General features: G+C 38.1%; 1 protein-coding gene across 3 annotated transcripts in view; it reads left to right on the top strand.

The window, feature by feature from the left end:
* ATP9B (ATPase phospholipid transporting 9B (putative)) overlaps positions 1–21,390 on the top strand; it is a 322,516-nt gene that overhangs the window by 266,568 nt on the left and 34,558 nt on the right. For all 3 annotated transcript variants that reach the window (XM_030552602.1, XM_030552603.1, XM_030552601.1), the window contains exons 14-16: positions 1,086–1,198; positions 8,462–8,710; positions 20,920–21,081. In XM_030552602.1, coding sequence (XP_030408462.1) covers positions 1,086–1,198; positions 8,462–8,710; positions 20,920–21,081 — 524 coding nt within the window. The remainder of the gene's footprint in view (positions 1–1,085; positions 1,199–8,461; positions 8,711–20,919; positions 21,082–21,390) is intronic.

The following is a 21,390-nucleotide window of genomic DNA, read 5'->3' as shown; positions in this document are numbered from 1 at the left end:
TTATACTCCTTCTGAATTTTAGAAAAGTTCTTATGAGGCGCATCTGTATGCTTCTCTGGGCGCTACAGTGGTATAGTACTTCTAACATTAAGGCTGATTGCTGGATACAACCATGCAATCTTCTAAAAATTAACTGTAAAATTAGCCTTCTCTCCAATAGCTCCCCCCCTTTTTTAACATATTGGCATTGAATTATTCTTTATTGCCCTCTACCCTACATCATTGTGGACCCAAGGCAAAAGCATCAGCAACATTAACATGCAACCACTTTAGTAAATCTACCTTGTTACGTGGAGGGAGAAAGTAAGAAGGAAACAGAGAATATTCATTGTGGAATAATTTCCCATTCATTTCCCAGCAGTAGCTCATTTGAGCACACATCCTTGACTAATCCAAGGGAAATTTCTTTCCCGTTTTGCTTTAAAAAATATATAGATATATTGAACACTACCTTTCACTTACATTTGAGATGAAAATGTCGCTGCTTGAGGCAGGTCTAGGTAATTTCTATCAGTCCAGTGGGGGCAAATATCCAGTTATGTTGCTTCCAAATTGAAGTTGGAAATGGTGACTCCTCCAGGATGAGTAACCCTGCTTTTTCTGCACTCATTTTCTTAAATTAACTGAGCTGATTGTATTTCCTAGTGACTAATTTACCCAAAAAAGGACTAACTTGGCTTGTTTTGATGCCTTTTGATGGTGCTCTCTACTGTTTTGTGACATACCTGAGCTTTATTTCTAGTCCCAGTATTAGTCCCCTGCTGTCAGTGTAAATAGTTGGGAATAAAGAGTGGTAGCTTACTCTGACCCTCAGCTTTCTTCACTCAGAGATAACCCTTTTGGCCATTAAGGAATAACCTTGATGTGCTTCAAAGGGATCTTTTCCAGTTCCCCTTGTCAGCAAGTACAATAGCTGCCAATGGCTTACTGATATCTGTAAAATAACAAAATGGAAAAGTCCTCAGGGCTCTTAGGATACTCCTTCATAATCTGCTTTACTCCACCCCCAAAGGAACAAAATATTGCAAACTAATCTCTTACATAGTACTGTCTTTTTCCTGATCACTCTGATATTTTTATTACAGGAACACTTACCCAGAATGAGATGATATTTAAGCGCCTCCATCTGGGTACTGTGTCTTATGGGACAGACACAATGGATGAAATTCAGAATCACATTATCAGTTCGTATTCACAGGTATCTCATTTTATAACTTATTTTCCTTTATATTAACAGATTTTCTCAGTGTTGATAGGGCAATGCAATGTTTTTTAGGTCTAAACAATTGAGATGTGAAAGTTTTCTCATTTATAAACCCCCCCCCCCAGGGCATCCTCAGGGTACTAGTTTCGGGCAACAATTTGGCCTTCCCTAAAATTAATATACTGTAATGTGGTGTGGAATTCCTGCCTGATTCCAAACGTCTTTCATAGCCCACTGTCTATCTAGGAAGCAAACTCTTCCTCTATCTAATACTATTAATTGATGAAAATTCAATATTTTTTCTCTGAAGCATAGACAGACAGCCATCCAGCAAACTGATCACAAATTAAAGATAACACTGTATCTAGAACAATGCTGATAAGATTAATTACATTTTTGAAGATACTCATCACAAAGACCTAAACATTGTAAAGCCATGTTAACTTACACAAGCAATAAAGAAAAAAAGTTTGTCAAAAGGATAAGGATGGAAGTAGTAAGGGGATAGCTCAGTGGTTTGAGCATTGGCCTGCTAAACCCAGGGTTGTGAGTTCAATCCTGGAGGGGGCCGTTTGGGGATTGGTCCTGCTTTGAGCAGGGGATTGGACTAGATGATCTTGTGAGGTCCCTTCCAACCCTAATAATCTGTGGTTCTATTAAATTTTTTAACAGGATTACAGAGGCATAAAGGTTTTTTTAAAAAAAAGAAAGAAAAAAGTTGGGGAACCTAACGTAGTTAAGAACAGGGTATTTGATAAGAGTCCTGCAGGATAATTCCAGCTACATTCAGCAATGAGTATATTTTATTGTGTGTATCCCATTTGAAACTAAATTGTGCATGTACACTTCAATAGGGGATATTGTGGATATCGCTATGAATACTATGATGCCCTTCCCATTTTCTGGTGTGAGGGGTAAAGGTTGTTGATTGGACTGCCAAGGGAATGGCCACCTGTTGGGGTCCTGGTTGACTGCAGGCATTCCTCTGGCACCTCCTTCTCCTTTCTCCACTTGCCCAGAACACATGTGGAAATTATGCTAGGACAAGCACAAAAGAGAGTGGAGTAGAATTCCGCCTCCTGTTGCTATCCAGTGACCATTTTGGGGGCGGGCACAACAGAGGTGAAAGTAAGCCTGTACGGTGTACTGGCAAGATCCAGTATGCCATGCTGGACTGGACCGGCTTCTCCGGTGGGTTTAAAGGGCCCAGGACTCCAGCTGCTGCAGGGAGCCCAGGCCCTTTAAAGCACTGCCGGAGCTCCAGCAGTCGGGCTCGGACAGGAATTTAAAGGTCCCCGAGCTCCGGCCCCTTTAAAGTGCTGCCCAAGCCCCACTGCCAGAGCTCCAGCAGCGCTTTAAAGGGCCCAGGCTCCCCGCAGCAGCTGGAGCCCTGGGCCCTAAATTGCTGTCAGAGCCCAGCCTCCACTGCCCCAGCCCTGCTGCCCTGGGGTAGCGGCGGCAGGGCCCCCATGGTGATTTAAAGGGCCCGGAGCACCACGGCAGCCGGAACCGTGGGCCCTTTAATTCACCTCTGAGCCCTGGGGCTCCCAGCCACCTCTGTAGCTGGTAGCTCTGGGGTGATTTAAAGGCCCTGGGGCTCCCAGCCACAGCCAGAGCCCCAGGGCCTTTAAATCTTGAAAGGCCCTGCCCCTTCTGGTTGAAGCCACACCCCACTCAGAACTCCAGTGTACTAGTAAGTCCTTTAAGTTACTTTCACCCCTGGAACATAAGGAAGCAGATTGGCTCCAGTGACAGTGAACATCCATATGCATTCCCCCTCACCCACTGAATTTAAGCATTCCTGGGTACACAGCAACCATCCTTGCTGCTGAAAGCTGCTCTACCCACTTTGCCTTATATTTTGTTGTTTTCAGAGCTGGTTTTCCAGGCTTGCTGTGGGTCTAACTTTGATCTCATTTTGGGATCAAGAAAGATACTTTTCCTTCTCTGGGCAAGATTGGCACAGTTTTAGTGGTGGTTGTGGGGTTTTGTTTTGTCTTTTTTCCCCGTGCTCACAGCATCATGGAGGCCTGGTAGGAAAGGATAAGAAACATGAAAGTACCTTCAAAAAAAAATATAAAGGCGGTGGGGAGCAGTGGTTAATAAATGTCAGTGTCAATATATGCAGTGTTGTAGCTGTGTGAGTACCAGGATATTAGAGAGACGAAGTGAGCAAGGTAATTTTATTGGACCAACATCTGTTAGTGAGAGAGACAAGCTTTCAAGCTACACAGAGCTCTTCTTCAGGTCTATTAAAGATATTCAGAGCATCACAACTAAATACAAGCTCAAAGAGATCATTCAAGGTGAAGTGGCCCATTGACACCCCTGATTTGAGATCGGCATGCCTCTAGCACCTCCTTGTCCTTTCTCTACTTTCCCAGAACACACACACAGATTGGGCTAGGGCAAGCATAAAAGAGAGTGGAGTACAGTTCCACCTCCCATAGGACAAAAATGAGGGTTAGTGGGTTACAGATTTTTGCAATAAGCCACAAATCTATCCTCGCCACCATGGATATCACTTCCGTATATACCAACATCCCTCACGAAGATGGCATAGCTATCTGCCTCAAATAATTACAAGACAATGGACAACACAGCTATTCACCCCCCAAAAAATCATCAAACTCATTCATTTTACATTCAACAACAAACATTATCCAAACTGTGGGTACTAGGGTGGGCTCCCTCTCCATGGGTCACCTTGAAGAAGAATTTCTGGACAAAGGCACCACAAAGCCAGTTTTATTCCTGAGATACATAGATGATATTTTCATCCTCTGGATAGATGACTTAAACTCCCTCATAGATTTCCACTACTGCTTCAACAACCACCACCGGTCCACTAAACTCTCTCTGGAACACTCCCACACTAGCATCAAGTTCCTGAACACCATGATCAGCTTCAGAAGTGGAACCCTACAGACAGCGATATACAAGAAACCCACAGATCACCGTACCTACCTTTACAGATGCCATAACCACCCCAAACACACCAAGAAATTTATCATCTGCAGCCAGAGACTCAGATACCACAGAATATGCTCTGAGGAGAAAGTCCAGGATAAGTGACACCTTAAAATACTCAAGACCACCTTCACCAAGCAAGGACACTCCACCAGAGAAGACAATCACATCATGAACGGGACCTCCAAATATCCTGAGAAAACGTGCTTCAATACAGAAATAAAAACCTCTGGTCATACACCCCTAGTTGTCATCTACAACCCCACACTGGAATCCATGAAAGCTATCATCAAACAACTGCACCCCATACTTGATGGTGACCTCATTCTGAAAGAAATCTTTCCTGAACATCCCTCCCTCCCTTTTAGTATTCAGACAACCCCCCAAACTCGCCATGCTGACCATCAGAAGCAAGCTCCCCACAGACCAGGATACACCTACCTAAAGGAGCACCAGACCCTGCCAGAACAACAGATGCAACACAGAACCTGCAGTCATATCTCCACTGTGCTATGATCAATACCACTGACAACACACCTTTTAAGATCCATGGGTCCTAGACATAGAATCATAACATGTTGTACGCCTCATCCAGTGCACTGAATGCCCAAGCAACAGCTGTGTGGATGAAATCAGACAATCACTACACACTCAAATGAACTCAGACATGAAAATGATAAAAGACAAACACACTGTTTCACCTGTGGATGAATACTTTTTACAGACCTATCACTCTATATCTTATATATCCTCTTCCTTAAAGGAAACCTGCATATTTAAAAGACAAATCTGGGAGCTTAAATTCATAACTTTGGTAGACGCTAAAAATCATGGACTGAATAGAGAGACAGATTTGATTTATTACAGCAATCTGTAAGCCACTAACCCCCTTTTTTTATCCTATGACTACAGGATGTTGATGGGTCACTTCACCTTGGATGGTCTCAGGATATATGCTGGCTACTTATGTTAAGCTATCTGTTCGATCCTGTATTTAGCAGTGACACTCTGAATACCTTTCCCAAACCTGAAGAAGAGCTCTGTGTAACTCGAAAGCATGTCTCTCTCACCAACGGAAGTTGGTCCAATAAAAGATATTACCTCACCCACCTTGTGTCTCTGTCAATATACATTGTCACAATTGGTGGCTGGTGTGCAGTATAGGCCAGGGTCTCCGCGGGGCCAACTCCAGAGTAAATCTGAGCACAGGACCCAGGAGGGGACTAATGGACCCTGTACATTATGCAGACTGAACTCTCCCTCATCTGTGTCCTCATTCCCCCTTTGCAGCAGAAAATATTGGGATGAATCATGAATTGTGTAGGAGGGGTTTGGCTAAGCGAGCTAAACCTTGGTTCCTTGGTTGTGTGGTGTGGGACCATTTAACACCATACTTAACTCAGTTATTACCTGGTAGAGAGGGAAGAGGTTGGTAGACAAACCCCCTTTAATATTAAAACAAATACAGTTGTGGACTGCAGCTTTAAATCCATTTACTTGACTATATCTTTATTCTCCTGCATGTCCTGATCAATATATCTACTTACTTAACTGGTATCTATGTTAAACAATAGCTTTATTATGGAACAATACATCTTGGAAATGGGATATAGAGCTTTTGTTCCTCAAGATCAACAGTCCAAATTCAGACCAGAATAACAGTGACTGAAAGTCATTGCCATCTGATGGCTGTTAGATGGCTTGTGTAAAAAGAATTGTTAGTCCTAGTGGATCATGTTAGGTGTCTACAGTAACAACAACAAAACAATTCCAGTTGTCAGTCTCAACAGAGTGTCCTAGGGCTGACTGGGAGTGGAGACTGAACTACGGTTTTAAACTAAAGGTCTATTCATAAACACTAAATTGACTTTGGGGGGGGGGGGAATATCTCTAATTAAAAAGAACTGCACGCTTCATAAATGTTTGCTTACCTAAAAGATTAGCTTATTAATTTTAAATTGTAATAAACTTTTAATATTTGCTGCTATGCGACAGACTGAATATTTGTAATTGTGAGGCATTTACCTCTGAAATTAAAAAAAAAAATGAAGAAAAATTAGTTTATTTTTCCAAGTGTGGACAAGGATTTTCCAAATCCAGATTAGCAGTTATTAGCTGGCAGAAGGCAACTTTGCTATTTTTCTAGAACTTTTCTGTATTTCAGTGTTGTGTATTATAACTTAATAACATTTAAATAATATTTTAATTATTTTGTATGTTGATAGCAACTATTGCAAACAGAAAGTAAAGGAACCCTTGTACACAAAATAAACTATTCAACAGTTATTTCAATCAGAAATGTATTGTGAGGTTTTTTATTTAAGCTATGGTAATAAAAGCTGCCAGTTAGATAGGCACCGGTTCTTATGTGACATTGATTTTTATCGCTTGTTTGTGTTCTGTTTTATTAAGATGACAATAGTCTAGTAGGTCCACTGTAATGCAACACACAAATCTATTATAACCTGATTATATTTCCCCACTGGAAGCATTTTGTGATAGAGGGCATAATCTTTAATGGAATTTGTGTGAAATTAAATTATACAAGCATCAATAAACATAACATAATTCAGAAGGAGTAAATCAGCTTAATTTATTTGCAGCTGTAATGCCATCAGTGTTAGCAGAATGCAAATGCAGAGGTTTAAAGCAGTAGCTGAAAAACAGTGCCAGATGAGCAGAAAGTTAAACCCTTTATTAGACAGCACTGTAATTTGATGGGCAGAATGTTCACGGTTCAGCAAATCAGTACATGCAGTTGGGAGGGAAAAAAAGGCTTGGTTTCTAAAGAGAATTTCTGAGTTACTCTGAAGTGAACAGAAAAGTGTTTGATAGTACTGGTGAGATGAAGGGAGGTTATTTCATAATCTGACCAAAAAGGCCTCTTCCCAAGTAGATTAATGACCAAATATAATCTGTTTCACCTCAGAGATAAATGCAATTAGGTTCAGCTGAGCATGGCTGGAGTATAACATGAACTATGGTGCTAAATTGATGGTTACTGTAACAGCAACATGATTTTAAAGGGAAATGGATACTCTTATTCTCTTTGCTACCTGCCAAATGGATAGCTTTTACATTGTTAGATTTTTCTGTCCTGCCCAAGCCAGAAAAATTTTCATGCTGAAATAAAAGCAACTGTTACATGAACTAGGTTAATTCATATAGAAATATGTTTCATTAACATGTAAAATCAGTAATTTGTATATAGTTCCAAAGGTGTGTACTGTGCTTTAGAGGCAAAGAAATAGACATGGGCCAAGATTTTCAAAACAGACTAGTGATTTTTAGGTATCTCCATTTTGGGGTGTCCAACTAGACACACGTTAAAGGAGCCTGATTTTCAGAAAGTCCTGGGGATCCACCCTCTGAAAAGCAAGCTCCTTTTCAATGTTTCTAGTTGGACACCTAAAACTTGATGCACACACTAACACTAGTCACTTTTCAAAATCTTAGCCATAGTCCCCGTCCTAAAGAACTTCTATTCTTAATTGATCACAGGAAGACTAAATTGTAAAGGAGAAAACAACATGCATGGGAGAGAAAGGGGTAAGGAAGAAATACAGAGAAAAAGCTTGTCATTTTTTTTGGTGGTTTCGTGCACATCCAGTTAGTTACTGGCTTAAAAGTGCAGTTCTTCTTATTTTAAAAGGACCGAATTAGAGGCTCATAATTTTGAAGGATTGTAGGAAAAGGGTTTTGAGGAGGGATTTACAGGAAAAGAGGAGAGCTCTGTGGCCCACAGTGTCAGGGATCAAAACAAAAGCTGTTTTAAGTAGCCCCTTTCATTAGATACCTGCTTTAACTTTGTTGACTGAATGGATATTTTAAAGTCCTGGGAAAGGTGACCTGTAAAACTAGAATGGAATAATTATAATACATTGTCAGATGATAGCAGATTATTGAAAAATGCATTTGCTCCTCTAATGCAAGTAGACTCAAATTAAAATGCATAAAAAGTAGGAGAGTGATAGCTCTGGAAAGAGACAGGCTTAGTAGGTTGATGTTGTGTCTGCATATGCACATTGCTCTGCCAGTACAGATCAGCACTAAGGTGCAACACCCCTTGCATATTCCTGGGTCTCTTCAAAGCCAAAAGCTGCCAACTATTGGAATGGTGGTTTGATCACAAGCATGGAACTCACAAGTAGATTGAAACAGTTCCTTCATACAGTTGTTTTCAAGGGGTGACTTTTCAGGTGTACATTGACATTCGTCTAGTTTCTTTCTTTTTTTGGATTTATTCATTATTCATTGCCTTGGGTATGTGTTTATTATGTTTTAAAGATGTATTCCCAATCTAGTGGAAACAGTACCAGCTCGACACCTTCCAGAAAAGTGCAGTCTTCAGCACCCAAGGTCCGCAAGACTGTCAGCAGTCGGATACATGAAGCAGTGAAAGCTATTGCTTTGTGTCATAATGTCACCCCAGTATATGAATCCCATGCTGGAGTGAATGGAGAAACAGAATATGCAGAAGTGGATCAGAACTTCAGTGATGAAAATCGAACTTACCAGGCTTCTAGTCCTGATGAGGTTAGTGTGCCATGTTAAAATGTTTTAGTTTGTGAGTAACATTGTTTCTAAAAAAAAAAAAAAATTAACAGAAAAAGAGAACTTTGAGTGAATTAGTATTTTTTGGGGGGGGGGGGAGTTCACAAAAAAAGTTGATTACTACAAACATATAGAGGAAAGAAAATAATATGCTGATTTGATGGAGGAAAGGTCTGATATTTTGTACTTAGAGTTGGTCTTAACTGTTTGACTGAGTCAAGTTGTGGAATCAACTTTGTGGGTTTGATATGAAAGTACTGCACTTGGTAAAGTCAATAGTTGGATGTGTAAATTGGTTTTCAGGACCTTGCTCCAGAATATAGTCATGCAACAGACATTCTAAAGGGTTACAAATCTAGACTCACAATGACAAAGAAACAGATTCCCCCTCACAAACATGAGTGGAGCGGTGGGTGACGCTACTCATTAGGTGCACAAATGGATTTAAAAAAAAAATCTATGCATAGAGGCCATTTAGTTCAAGCAACGGTAGACAACCTGAAAGCCTTGGATTTAGCCGAAGTTTTAAAATGTTCAGCACAAATTAAAGCTCAAATTCAGGAAAGGACATAAGCACATGCTTAACTTTGAGCATGTGATTAAATTCCATTTCAATCAATTAAGTCTTAAGCTCAAGTCCCACAGATGTCAATGGTACTCTGCATCTGATCAAAGTTAAATACATGCTTAAGTGCTGCACTAAATAGGGATGCATTCTTGAATCAGGGCCTAAATGTATTATCCATGTTAGCTGATAAAATTCTTCAAAGGAGTATATTCATGGGCTTGACACAAGGCACAGGATTCAAAATTCCATAGAAGTGACCCATAGAATGACAGTTAGAAATATATTAGTTGTACCTTGTGTGAGAAATAAAAATACAAAGTAGCATATTTTTATCCTAATTTGGATCTCCATAAGCAAACGTGAGGAGTCAAATATGATTTGTATATTTAAAGAAATATGTATGGGGGGAGATATAGGTCAGTGGTTTAGCATTACTCTGCTAAACCTAGTTCAATCCTTAAGGGGGCCTGTTAGGGGTCTGGGGCAAAAATCAGTACTTGGTCCTGCTAGGGTCCCTTCCAGTTCTGAGATAGGTCTATCTCCATGTAAGTGTTAATAGTGCCTAGAGGCTGCAGTGGATATTTTACTGTGCTTGCTATAAGTGTTATATAAATATTAAATATTTCATCATATAAAATATCAGCACTATTCTAGCTGCACAAGTCACACTTTTTCATTGTAGAAACAAATTACAAATAGTATTTTTAGGAAACTTTGTCCTCCTTATATTTATTGTCAAGTGCTTCATATAGAGCCAACTAGCATGGCTTGTGGTATTTCATATGCTATAATGACTGTCCGTAGGGTCTAGGAACTGTAAAGTGAACCCGTATGGATAACTGGCTAAGGCATTCATCCCTTTCCTTAAGATTAAAATCAAGGTAGGATTTCAGACATCCTGCTTTGGGTATATAATCAATAATCCACAATCAGTTGTAGGCATTTCTATGGGTTTACGTAATGTATATGATCTCGATGAATGGAGATACGCAGAAATTGTTTTTCTGCATACCAGTCATGTTTGGAATTTATTATAAATATATAATTTGTGTTACCATATTTGCATATTGATTTTTGGATCATATTCTAGGCTACCAAATACCTCAAAACACTGAGGAAGAAAGATACTGTAAAACATCATAAAAATGGATTTTTTTAGATAAGAAAATAACTAAATATAAAGAGATGACTAAGGATGTAATGCTGCTTTGACCCTGGAAACAAAGAATGTCCTAAATCACAGGAATAGAAACCCAGACAGTAACCCTTTGCAAATTGTGCCCATGTGGAAGTTGTGTGTGGAGCCTGAAAAACTTGCTGTAGAAGAGCACAGCTCCACTTTTGTCTAGTGGATGGGGGCAAGTGTAAGAATTTGAGGATAGCATGAAAGTGCTTGACTTCTGAAGGTAGGTAGAAATTTGACCTAGCAGAGAGGAAGAGTAGTTTGATTGGTGCTGAAAAGACAAATGGTGGATTTTACATGGAGGGTCGAAAGGAAATCAGGAGCTTATTGGATTAATGCTGGGCTCAAAGGGTAGAAGAAGCAGGCCCTGTGTTACTGATATGGTGCGGAGGAGCAGTAGGGAGTGTGGTCATAGGAAATTGTTGATGCTGGGCCAGGTGGCTCAGGAACAGGACTGGAAGCTGATGGAAGAGCAGGAAGGGAGATTTTCCAGTTGAGGGAGAACTGGATCAAAATAACTAGCTGGTTGAGTGTGTGAGAGTTGCCTCACATGGGAATGAGACTTCATAGTTTGAAGGGAAGAGGAGGAAGGAAAGTAGTGGTTGACAATCAGGGCCGGCTCTAGCAATTTCGCCACCCCAAGCACGGGGGCACGCCACAGGGGGCGCTCTGCCGCTCGCCGGTCCTGAGGCTCGTGGTGGACCTCCCGCAGGTGTTTCTGCGGACGGTCAGCTGGTCCCGCGGCTCCGGTGGACCTGACGCTAATAATAATAATAATTCCAATGGTCTGCGGGAGGTCCACCGGAGCCGCGAGACCAGCGGACCGTCTGCAGCCACCAGAGCTGCCTGCCGCCCTCCCAGCAACCGGCAGAGCGCCCCCTGCGGCGTGCTGCCCCAAGCACGCACTTGGCGCGCTGTGGCCTGGAGCCGGCCCTGAAGACAATATGGGGCTGGAAGGGGGCATGTTGTAGACTGGTTTTAAGGGAGAGGAGCCACAGTTGTACATCTTAGGAGGGCCATGTATTCATTCACCCAAACTTGTGAATTCAAACTACAAACTAATGAAGCAAAATCACTCACCAACTGTCTTTTGAAGATACAGTCCTAAGTGTTTTTTTATCTTTTAAAATTAATTTGCCTCTCTTTGAAACTAGTAAAATTAGTATATCAAACACGTATCATTTAATTTAATAGGATATTGCTATTGGGTAAAAAATCACTAAGAAGCCACAAAAACATTTAAATAATGTAAACATTTCAACATGACCAAAAAAAAAAAGTGGAAAGTGAAAGACTAGGAGGTCTTTATCATAATTTTTTAAAGAGCTCTATTGATGCAATGTTTGCAAATCACTGGAGCCTAAGGAAAATAATGTAAATGGTTCATTATTTAGCTTATTGAACTTTCCTGCAGTTAGGTTGACAGATGATGCCAATGTTTCCCAATCACCAAAGTACCATTTTAAAAGCATTTTTTATTGAATAAAGTGCTCTGAATATTGCACCCTGGAGCTTTATTTAGGGAAATGGTTCAATTGATGTTTTCTGTGTAACCTCAGCATTGACCTATCACAACATATTTTGTTAATAAACAACATTATCATTTAATAGACTTAACCAGTTTTATACATTGTACTTCCTCAGTATTACAATTCTGCTCTCTTAGATTTTGCTTATGGATCTGGAGTGATTGTATTCTGTTGAAGATTGTTATTTTATTGGTGGCCTTCTGTCTTATATAATCTAGTGTTTGTCATTTTTGTAAGAGACATTACATGAAAAATTATAGACAATTTAACTATAAACAGTTCTTCCATGTGGGAAAACACAGGAAACATTTAAATATTCTAATGAAAACAAATTACAGACTTAATGAGTTGACATGATGAATTCATTTGAAATTCTTCACAATCCCATTTATATATGGTATTGTGATACAAATGCACATTTAGGAGTAGATACATTCACCATAAAATATATAGTCATTGTCTTAGAGTAGCCTGAGATAAATAACTGATTTTGTATTCTTAATGTAAACCCTACTTATGCCAGGCTCATTCTTTCTTATGATAAGTGATCAATATTTCATTTTCTCTGTAAAAGTGGAAAGTTTCATTTGTCTATCACTTCTGTCCTCTATAGCTACAGCATAGCAAACAATGGGTACACGCTAGGAAAGTCATTGACAAAATCTAAAACAACTCTTGCTCAGCTGTCATAAGTGTATGTCCACATCACTTGTGGAAAGCCCGTGCTAATCTAATGAACAATCATAAAAGGATATAAACTAAGTAGATAGAGCAATAAAGTACAAAGGTCACAGACCCAAGTAATTCAGAGGCATGCTATGAACAGGAGCCTTTCAAGACCTTTGGCCTCCTTTGGTCAAGAAAGATAGATATGTCATGATTTTTAATGACTGCTTACTCTCATCTAGTACCTGTTTATTGGTTATGTGTTTTCCTGCATTGTTATACTCCCAAACATCTAATTCCAACATTTGGAATATTTAAATGTTACAGTAAGATATGATCAGTCATCTCATTCAAATGTTAATGTGCAAGAGATAAGAGTTGCTAAAATTAATTACAAGGATACAAAGCTGATCATTTGAAAAGGGAAATGATATGCCCGTAGTGAAGCAGCTTTTGTGTTTACAAAAGTAAAGCTGTAATGTATGAGACATGTTGTATTGTTTAATTCATTTTTGTGTGTGTGCTTATTGAAGCAAGACTAACTATGTTGTTTTGTCAATGTATTTGTGAAGTGCAAATTATTCAGTAGCATAAAACCATCACTTCAATGACCTTCGAGACCCACAAAGAATAACTACTCCATACCCTATCTTGAATATTGACTGGCGTTTTCCCAGATGATCAGATTGTCGTTTGAAGTTAATCATTTGATTATATTTAACCATGAATGTTCCTGATTAAAAATAATAAAAAATGTCAATCACTAAATCGTCATTTGTAAATATTAACAGGAATTCAGTCTCTGAGTATTCTTCACTGCTAATTGGAATCATCTGAACTGTTGCTGAACAAGTGGGAAGGATTCCCCAAAATCTTTATAGAAAATAACTTGAACAGTTGGAAACACTCAATATTAGAGAAAAAATTCTCCCCCCACCTCCACCTAGTCTCAAAGAATAGTCTTAATTTTAAAATGGTGTGTACGTACCCTGTGTATCCTTTGTATAGCAGGTTGATTTTGTGTAAATTGCAAGTAACTCTGTTGGCTACAGTGAAGTTATTTGCAATTTATGCTGATTTAACTGAAAGTGGAGTTTCGTTCATGGGCTGTAAAGTACACTGAGCAAATATCTGAAAGATTTAGAGTAGTTACATGCCTCTGTCTGAAGAGGTATTTGAATGTGGTTTCAAGAAACATCTTATCGTTTTCTCATTGCCAAGATGAGGCAACAGTTTAAATCTGAGATATACCGTACACTTTTTACAGTATTAGATATGTTTGATTCAGATCACCATCCAAAAGTTTACATGCATAGCTCAACTTTATCTGAACTTATCCAAACTATCTAACTATGTTATAGAATGCCATCTAGATATAATCTGTTGCAAAATCCAAAGCAGTGAGCTATATCCTTGTATCCAACCATGTGCTTCACAATGCAGGGACAAAAGTGAGTGGGGAGAAGAGAGGAGACAAGCAAGAGGGGAGCTAGCTTTATGCCCTCAGTCCTGTGGTTGCGTGTTCTGATTCAATGCTTAAAGCAAGTAATAGCAACCTTAGGGGGTATCTCTTTGAGTATGAGTACACTTCGAGCTGGGAATATGATTCCCAGCTCAAGGCAACATACCTGTGTTAGTGCTAATTGAGCTAGTGCACTAAACATAGAGTGTAGCTTCTGTGATGTGAGCTATGGGAGGGTCTAGCTGCCGTGAATACATCCTAGGTTCTCAGATGGGTATGTACTCAGGGCAGCTAGTCCTTCATGCTGCCGTGGCTACGCTTCCTTTTAGCACACTAGCTAGATCACAGCTAATGTGAATATGTCTCCTCAAACTGGAAATTACACCCCCAGTTCAAAATGTTCATACCCTACCTTGCACCAGGTGTAACAGCCCCTGTGGGCCATTCTAGCAATTGGAGAACTCCAAAACAGAGCAGTGCTCCACATATCCCCCTTCCTTGGTTATGTCCACTATGCCAGGCACTGGGGGAGGGAGTTGTCAACTAGAACTGGAAACATCAGGGGATCTCCAAGTAACCAGAAATTAGAAGTGGCTGAAAAAAATTCACTGTAACAACTACTTTCATTGGAAAATGCTACTTTCTCAAAATTAAAACATTTTACAGGAATGTGTCAATTTCAACAAAATTTCCAGCAGAAAAAATTTGAAATTTTGAATCAAAATGGAATATTTCATTTAGAATTTATTTTTGTTCTGACTTTTATTTTAATATTTTATTATATATGTAGTTTATAGTTTGTTTTGACATCAAAATAAAAAAAATGGATAGTTATTTTGATGTTTCCGAAATGAAATATTTAACAATTTCCATTCTGCAGTAAATTTCAAAATACTGACTTTTTGTCCCAGTTCAGGACTAAAGGAAAATTCAAAATGTCACATTTTCCCTCAAAATGGAAACTTGGTTTTCCGACCAACTGTACCAAAATATTGCATTTCCAGCTATTCTGCATTGCTGGAGTGTTGCAAAGGAGTCATAGGGTTTGGCAATGAGACAACATCCTTTTTAAAAAAAAAACTGCATAAGCACTAGTTAAATATCACATCATTAATAAAAACTAATCACATAAAAATGTGGAGAGGAATAGTTAAGAACAGAAATCCTATGCAATACCCAGAACTAACAAACAAATGTATTGTTCTTATCAGGTTATAAAGGTGTTACCAGTCTCAGCTGGTAGTGGGTATTTGGATAGGCAGCCTGAGCTCCTGAGAGGGGAAGGGAAAGACAGGCTCAGTTGCTCTGAAGCCTTCCTCCCACCTCTTCTTACCAGAATTCATGTGAAGATTGTTCCTCTGTGAAGATGAAACAAGAAAAGAGATGAGGCTTCTCTGACTCTTCCTCCCACCCAAATGGCTAGGCTTTGCACTTAAAAATCCGTTGCGGGGTCTGTTTCATTCTCCTGCATATCTTGAACAATGCATATTTCATCAAAAACATCAACCTTAACTCTGACTAATACATTGTTGACTTGAGGCTTAGCTGTTGTTTTTTTTTAAGTATCTTTCTTAACTTGTTAAATAGGAATATTAACAGCTAATATCTGTACATAATTTTGTGGTAAAGAATTTGTTACTGCTGTTTCCTAAGAATAAAGTTACAGATGAAAGTTAGTGGGGAAAATGTAGTACATTAGTGATTAATAATAAAATTATGTAGATTGAGTTTTTCAGGCTGATCAGTGTGACAACTGTGTGTACATGTATGCATTTTATTTCTTTTTCAAAAAGCTATTTATATTTTGAGATTGATGAAAGAATAGTATTTATTTTAGGTTAGAAGTAAGATAGCTGTTATAAAATATGCATTTTATTACTTGATTAGAATAATGTTTTGTTGTATGTGCAGTGTAAGATTTATGATTCCTTAACCATTCATTTTCTTATCTTTAATAAATACTAGGGTTTTATGACTGATGTGATAGGTAACTACATTGTTCTCATTTAACAACCTTATCTATTTTTACAGAGTTTTCTGGAAACTTCCAGTAAAGTTTTACATCTTTCAATTTGTGCTTTTGCTAGGCAAATGATACACGATTTAAATAGACAGGATAGCTAGGTTGCCAAATTATTAAATGAAAGGAGTGTGACGTGTTGTGCAAGCTACTAATGGCTCTTGTGGAGCCCTGCCTCGTTTTGCATGTACCTCACAAGATATGCACATTCACTAAGTCAGCCACACAGTCATGCAACAGTACAGTCTGCCTTCACTCCTCATGTTGGTAAAAATACTAAATGTCCTACTAAGTTAAATGCCAACTTGAAATACAGGTTTCTTTGTAATGCAGTTAATGCCTAACCTATTAGCCCATTGTGCTTTCTGGCCAAGACATTGTACGTTGCATTGCAGTCAGTGTAGTGCTTTTTTCTTATGAAAAAATCTCAAAGCACTTAAAACACTACAAAAGGAGGTAAGCATAATTAGTCTGGTTCTGCTGTTCTAGCTAAGTACAGCTGTTATAAGAGTAACTGTTATAAGAGTCACTCTATCCTAGATATGGGTCTGCCTCCTCAGAGATTAGGTTGGAGGCAACTTTCTTTGTAAGCTTTGGCATGTCTGTTCCTTAGTTACCCCATTCTAAAATGCCAAGGAAAGTATTTGGTTTTGCCTTAAAAGTACTTGGTAAAATCACTGTTATTGCTTGTCCTTCAGGCTGGGCGGCCACTTGATACTACTTTAAGAATTATTTTGCTACTGATGGAGAGGGACAGTATCCATAGCCACAGACCATTTTAGGTGGAACAGTAACCACTGATAGCAAATTAGCCCATCTGAATTCACGACTGTTATGACTACTTAGATTACTGGATCAGCTTATTAATTCTGAAATGAATACATTAAAAAAAAAGTAATACCTGTTTCTGATGTTCATTCCCAATTCCCATGAAGGGATGGGGAAAGAGATGTTCTGCTACACTGGTGGCAGTAGCCATCACCAGCAGCTCTTCTCCATCATGTTCCATTACTGCAGCTTCATTCACTTTGTGCTCTAAGGCTTTCCTTGGTATTTGTACCTCAAAATGCATCCTGCTTCAGAAACTACAGAGAAAGTGAATTTTACTGTTAGAGTTTCAGAAGAGTGATGCAGAGGAAAGGAAATAGAATTGCAGTAGTAAGCCCCAAAAGAGTGGCAACTGCCCCAAAGGCAGGGGATACGTTGGTATGGCCTTTCCTCTTGCCCTCTGCTGGTATTCACCACATAACTGGTATATTTTCAAATACCCAGTTTGAGTATTCATGCCAATTCTACTATTCTACAATTCTTCTATTAATACTTCTGTGTATCTCCCCCGCCCCACCCTCTTTGCAGCTGGTCATTATATTTTTAGCACTGAAATGTCTGTATTAACAAAGGTATTCTGCATTCAAAAATATATATTAAATCAATGTTATATTGAAAAAGCAAAACCAAGTATAGCATTTAAATCTAATTTTCATAAGTCAGGAGAGTATGAAATAAGGAATGTAACTTAAATATTGTTTTTTTTATTTTTTAGTCTCTTTTAATATGTTCTTATTGCTATGACAGAAAATATGGGAACTGTGTGGTGCCCAAAATAAGAACTTCAAATTCTCATAGTTATTAGCCAAAATATAGTATGTATATTTGCTAAATATGCTATATATATATATATACATCTGTAACATATGCTAACCCCCAAATTTTTAAAAATAGGATCCTAATGTTAGGATACTAATTTAGTGGCCTGATTTTTAAAAGTGATGAAAACCAAGCAGCTCCTATTGACATCAAAAGAAAATACAGGTGTTCAGCATGTTTGAAAATCAGACCACTTACTTAGGTGCAGAAACATTAATTTAGGAGCCCAAGATTAGACTCCCTATTTTTAAAAATCTTAGCATAAGCAAATAAGGTATCTGCTTTATTTGTAAAATGTAGAGAGTTTGTGTCCTTTTAAGGTTAAACTACTAACATCTATATACATTTTTAACTTGAGAGTGTGTATATTTATTCTTACCACTTTTTCTAAAGAAACAAATTATCTGATCCAAAACATTTGACAGGCCAAACCTCAAATTAGCACTAAATAGAAAAGAGCAGTTCAGCTTTATAATGATGTAACTATAAAATCAAGCATATTAGAGAGGTTAAGCTCTTCAAATGGTAAAGTTAAACACAACACAACTAAGACTAACTCTAATTAAAATAATTTGCAGCCTGCTGGGGGAAGGGGTTGGTTTTTTGGTTTTGTGGGGATTTTTTGTTTGTTTTGTTTTAGAGACTAGGCTGCCCACACTGTCCTATTTAGTAAAATTTATTTCCCTGTATAAGCATTCTTCTCTGCTTTGAATTCCTTTGTGCAGCTGATCCAGACCTTTGCTGGTTATTTTGTACAGCAATCTTTAAGTCTTCAGAAAGAGTTTGACACTTTTTCCCCATGGACCCCCAGGCTGCCTATGACTGAAACCCAAGTACAGAATTGGAGCAAACAGGAAGATAAGAAGAGTGAGGTTAAGCCTTCCTTTGATGGAAATTAGCCCTTTAGTTCAGGCATGAGATCTTGCAGGAGGACAGCCTGTTTTCGCATGCACAGAACAATATTTGGAGAATCAACTTAGGAATATTAGAGAACTCTGGGTATTTGAAGCTAGGACTTAACAATATCATTCTCAATGCTGTCAGGGTCCTGTTGGTCAAACACATGTTTTAACTGGCTAGTAGCAGTGTAAAGTTAACATGATTATCTTAAGTTGAAGCCTTTCACCCACACAGTTGATTCTTGAGCCATATTATCCAGCTGTGATCCACTAGTGATCAATTCTAAACAAACTTCATAGAGTTGTAGCCCAGGTATAATCAAAAATGACTGTGTTACAAACTGCTAACTCAAATGGTCTGTGAAGCCAAGCATGAACTAAATAATAAACAGATGTGAGTCACCAAATATAGAACACTCAAGTCCTAGCTGCAAAGGGACACAAATGAGATGATAGGGTATTAGCAGAAAGATGCAATTTACAGGTCAGAATGTAATAGTAACCTTTCATGTGAAAATTGAAAATTAACCTTGGGAGTATTGGATCATTTGCAGCTTTTGTGGTAGTTTTATTGTAGAAGAAAATCTTTAATAGACTTTCACTGTGATTTTGGAACTAACAATGTTGTTTTTAAAATGTTCTTATTCTCCTCCAGTAACCATCTCTTTTCCATATTTTCATTTATTGGTGCCTACAGTGAATTTACAGGCGCTGACAACATCCTGTATTAGTTTGTTAGAGCACTCCGGCCACCTCCTTCTAATTTAACTTCCCATAAGGGGCTACATAAAGTGATCTACTCACCTAGGGGCAGATTCTCACCTGGCATTAATTGTCATGACTCCACTGAAGTCAATGGAGCTATGACAATTGATGCCAGCTGAAGATTTCAGTACTGCTTTATGCCAGTTTAGGTTTAACTTTTGGGAACAAAATTGACCCCAATGCAGAGGCCCTGTACAAGGACCCACTTATGAAGGCCCTCAGTACAATAGTCAGTTTCATTCTTAAAAACTTAGGGCTAGATTTTTAAAGACAACTAAACACCTAATCCAGCTCATGGTGAGGTTTGATAAATAGGGAGGGGGCAGAGGAGTAGAATTTTGGAGGATAAATCTATTAGCATATATTACCAATTAAAAGAATATGGAATGTTTTTGTATATCAAAGAGTGATAAAGCAGGTTTCCTAACTTAAAAACATTTGGCTAAATAATTCCAATGGTCATTATAACACTATTGAAAAATAGGGTACCACAGTATGTAAAGAACACTGTGCACAAAACAGAAGGTAAGTAGCATATTACTAAGTTTTTAGCAACTTTTCAAAATTGCTGCTTCATTAGAGGAAAAATATGAAGTTCTCAACAATTATTTTGCAGTTCCCTAGGGTGTGCATTTAAGATGCAATGGAATTAATTTTAGCCAGTGTTTATGAAATTTGTACAATGCAGCAGTCCTCCCCGTCATCACCCTTAGGAAAATAAACTACTTTTCTAAGCACTTTTGGTTGATCTAGATTTGTAAAGGGTTGTTTCATATGTGGTTTACTAGGCAGAAACCCAGATATAGTATATTTTATAAGAAAAGTAATCAACTTTTAAGTTTAAGTAACTACAATATGCTGAAAAACATTAAGTAATACAAGCTTTATGTTGTCTGTTTAAAAATTATAATAAGTAAACATCTATGAAACCACAAAGTTACAAAAAATATTTAACACGGAATTATTCTCATTACTTTGTATTCATTGGTTTTTTATGAACATTGTAGAAAACAGATTTATTTATTATGTTTTGCATACACCCTTTGGTATGTCTTCTGTTAACTCTAAATGAACACATTCCTTTAGTAAAACCATTTTAGTATGAGAACTGTTAAAGAAAAATATTTCTACACAGTACACTCTAATGATGGTACAACCTCTTTTCAGAGAATAAGAAATAAGTGAATTTCTGTGTATGAGAAATAAACTCAAATAAACCTGTTTGTATGCTTTATAGTGAGTTTATAAAAATGCACATACCATTATTGTTGTTTTGTCATCTTATACAAAAATATTTCCGTGCTTAAATTCTGTAGCACTGTACATGAGATTTGTTTTTCTTAGTGTCTTAGGAAAAGTCTTGACCCTTAACCTGAAGTCAGTTGTTTGGCTTTAGTGTAGTTTACACAAGGGTATAATTGACCTTTAACACTTCAACGTGCTTTTCTTTAGGTAGCTTTGGTACAATGGACAGAGAGTGTTGGTCTTACTCTGGTTAACAGGGATCTGACCTCAATGCAACTGAAGAGTCCAGGAGGACAAATTCTGACGTATTATATTCTTCAAGTTTTCCCCTTCACATCTGAGAGCAAACGGATGGGAATCATAGTCCGGGTAAATGTTTTGAATATTCTTTAAATTGTTTTTTACTTACTAAGAGGTTTTTTTTTAACAGTGTACCTGTTTATTCAATATAAATGTGAACATTTCAAAGTATGTATAGTTTAGATATTTTGTAAACTTTTCAAATATAAAACTTGGAAGATTTGTAAATAACACTCATTTGTCAACAAAATATTCAACAAGATACTTTAGAAAATTAAGACAAGGTCTCTGCTGCAAGGTGCTCCATTTAGGCGGAACTCTCCAACAACATGGGGCCACATTCACTTCAATACTTCATGCATAGAGCAGCTTCCACAA

The sequence above is a fragment of the Gopherus evgoodei genome, chromosome 2 (assembly GCF_007399415.2).
Source record: "Gopherus evgoodei ecotype Sinaloan lineage chromosome 2, rGopEvg1_v1.p, whole genome shotgun sequence".
NCBI classification, from domain to species: domain Eukaryota; kingdom Metazoa; phylum Chordata; order Testudines; family Testudinidae; genus Gopherus; species Gopherus evgoodei.
The sequence above is the reverse complement of the archived record's forward strand: the minus strand, read 5'-3'. Positions and strand labels throughout refer to the sequence as shown.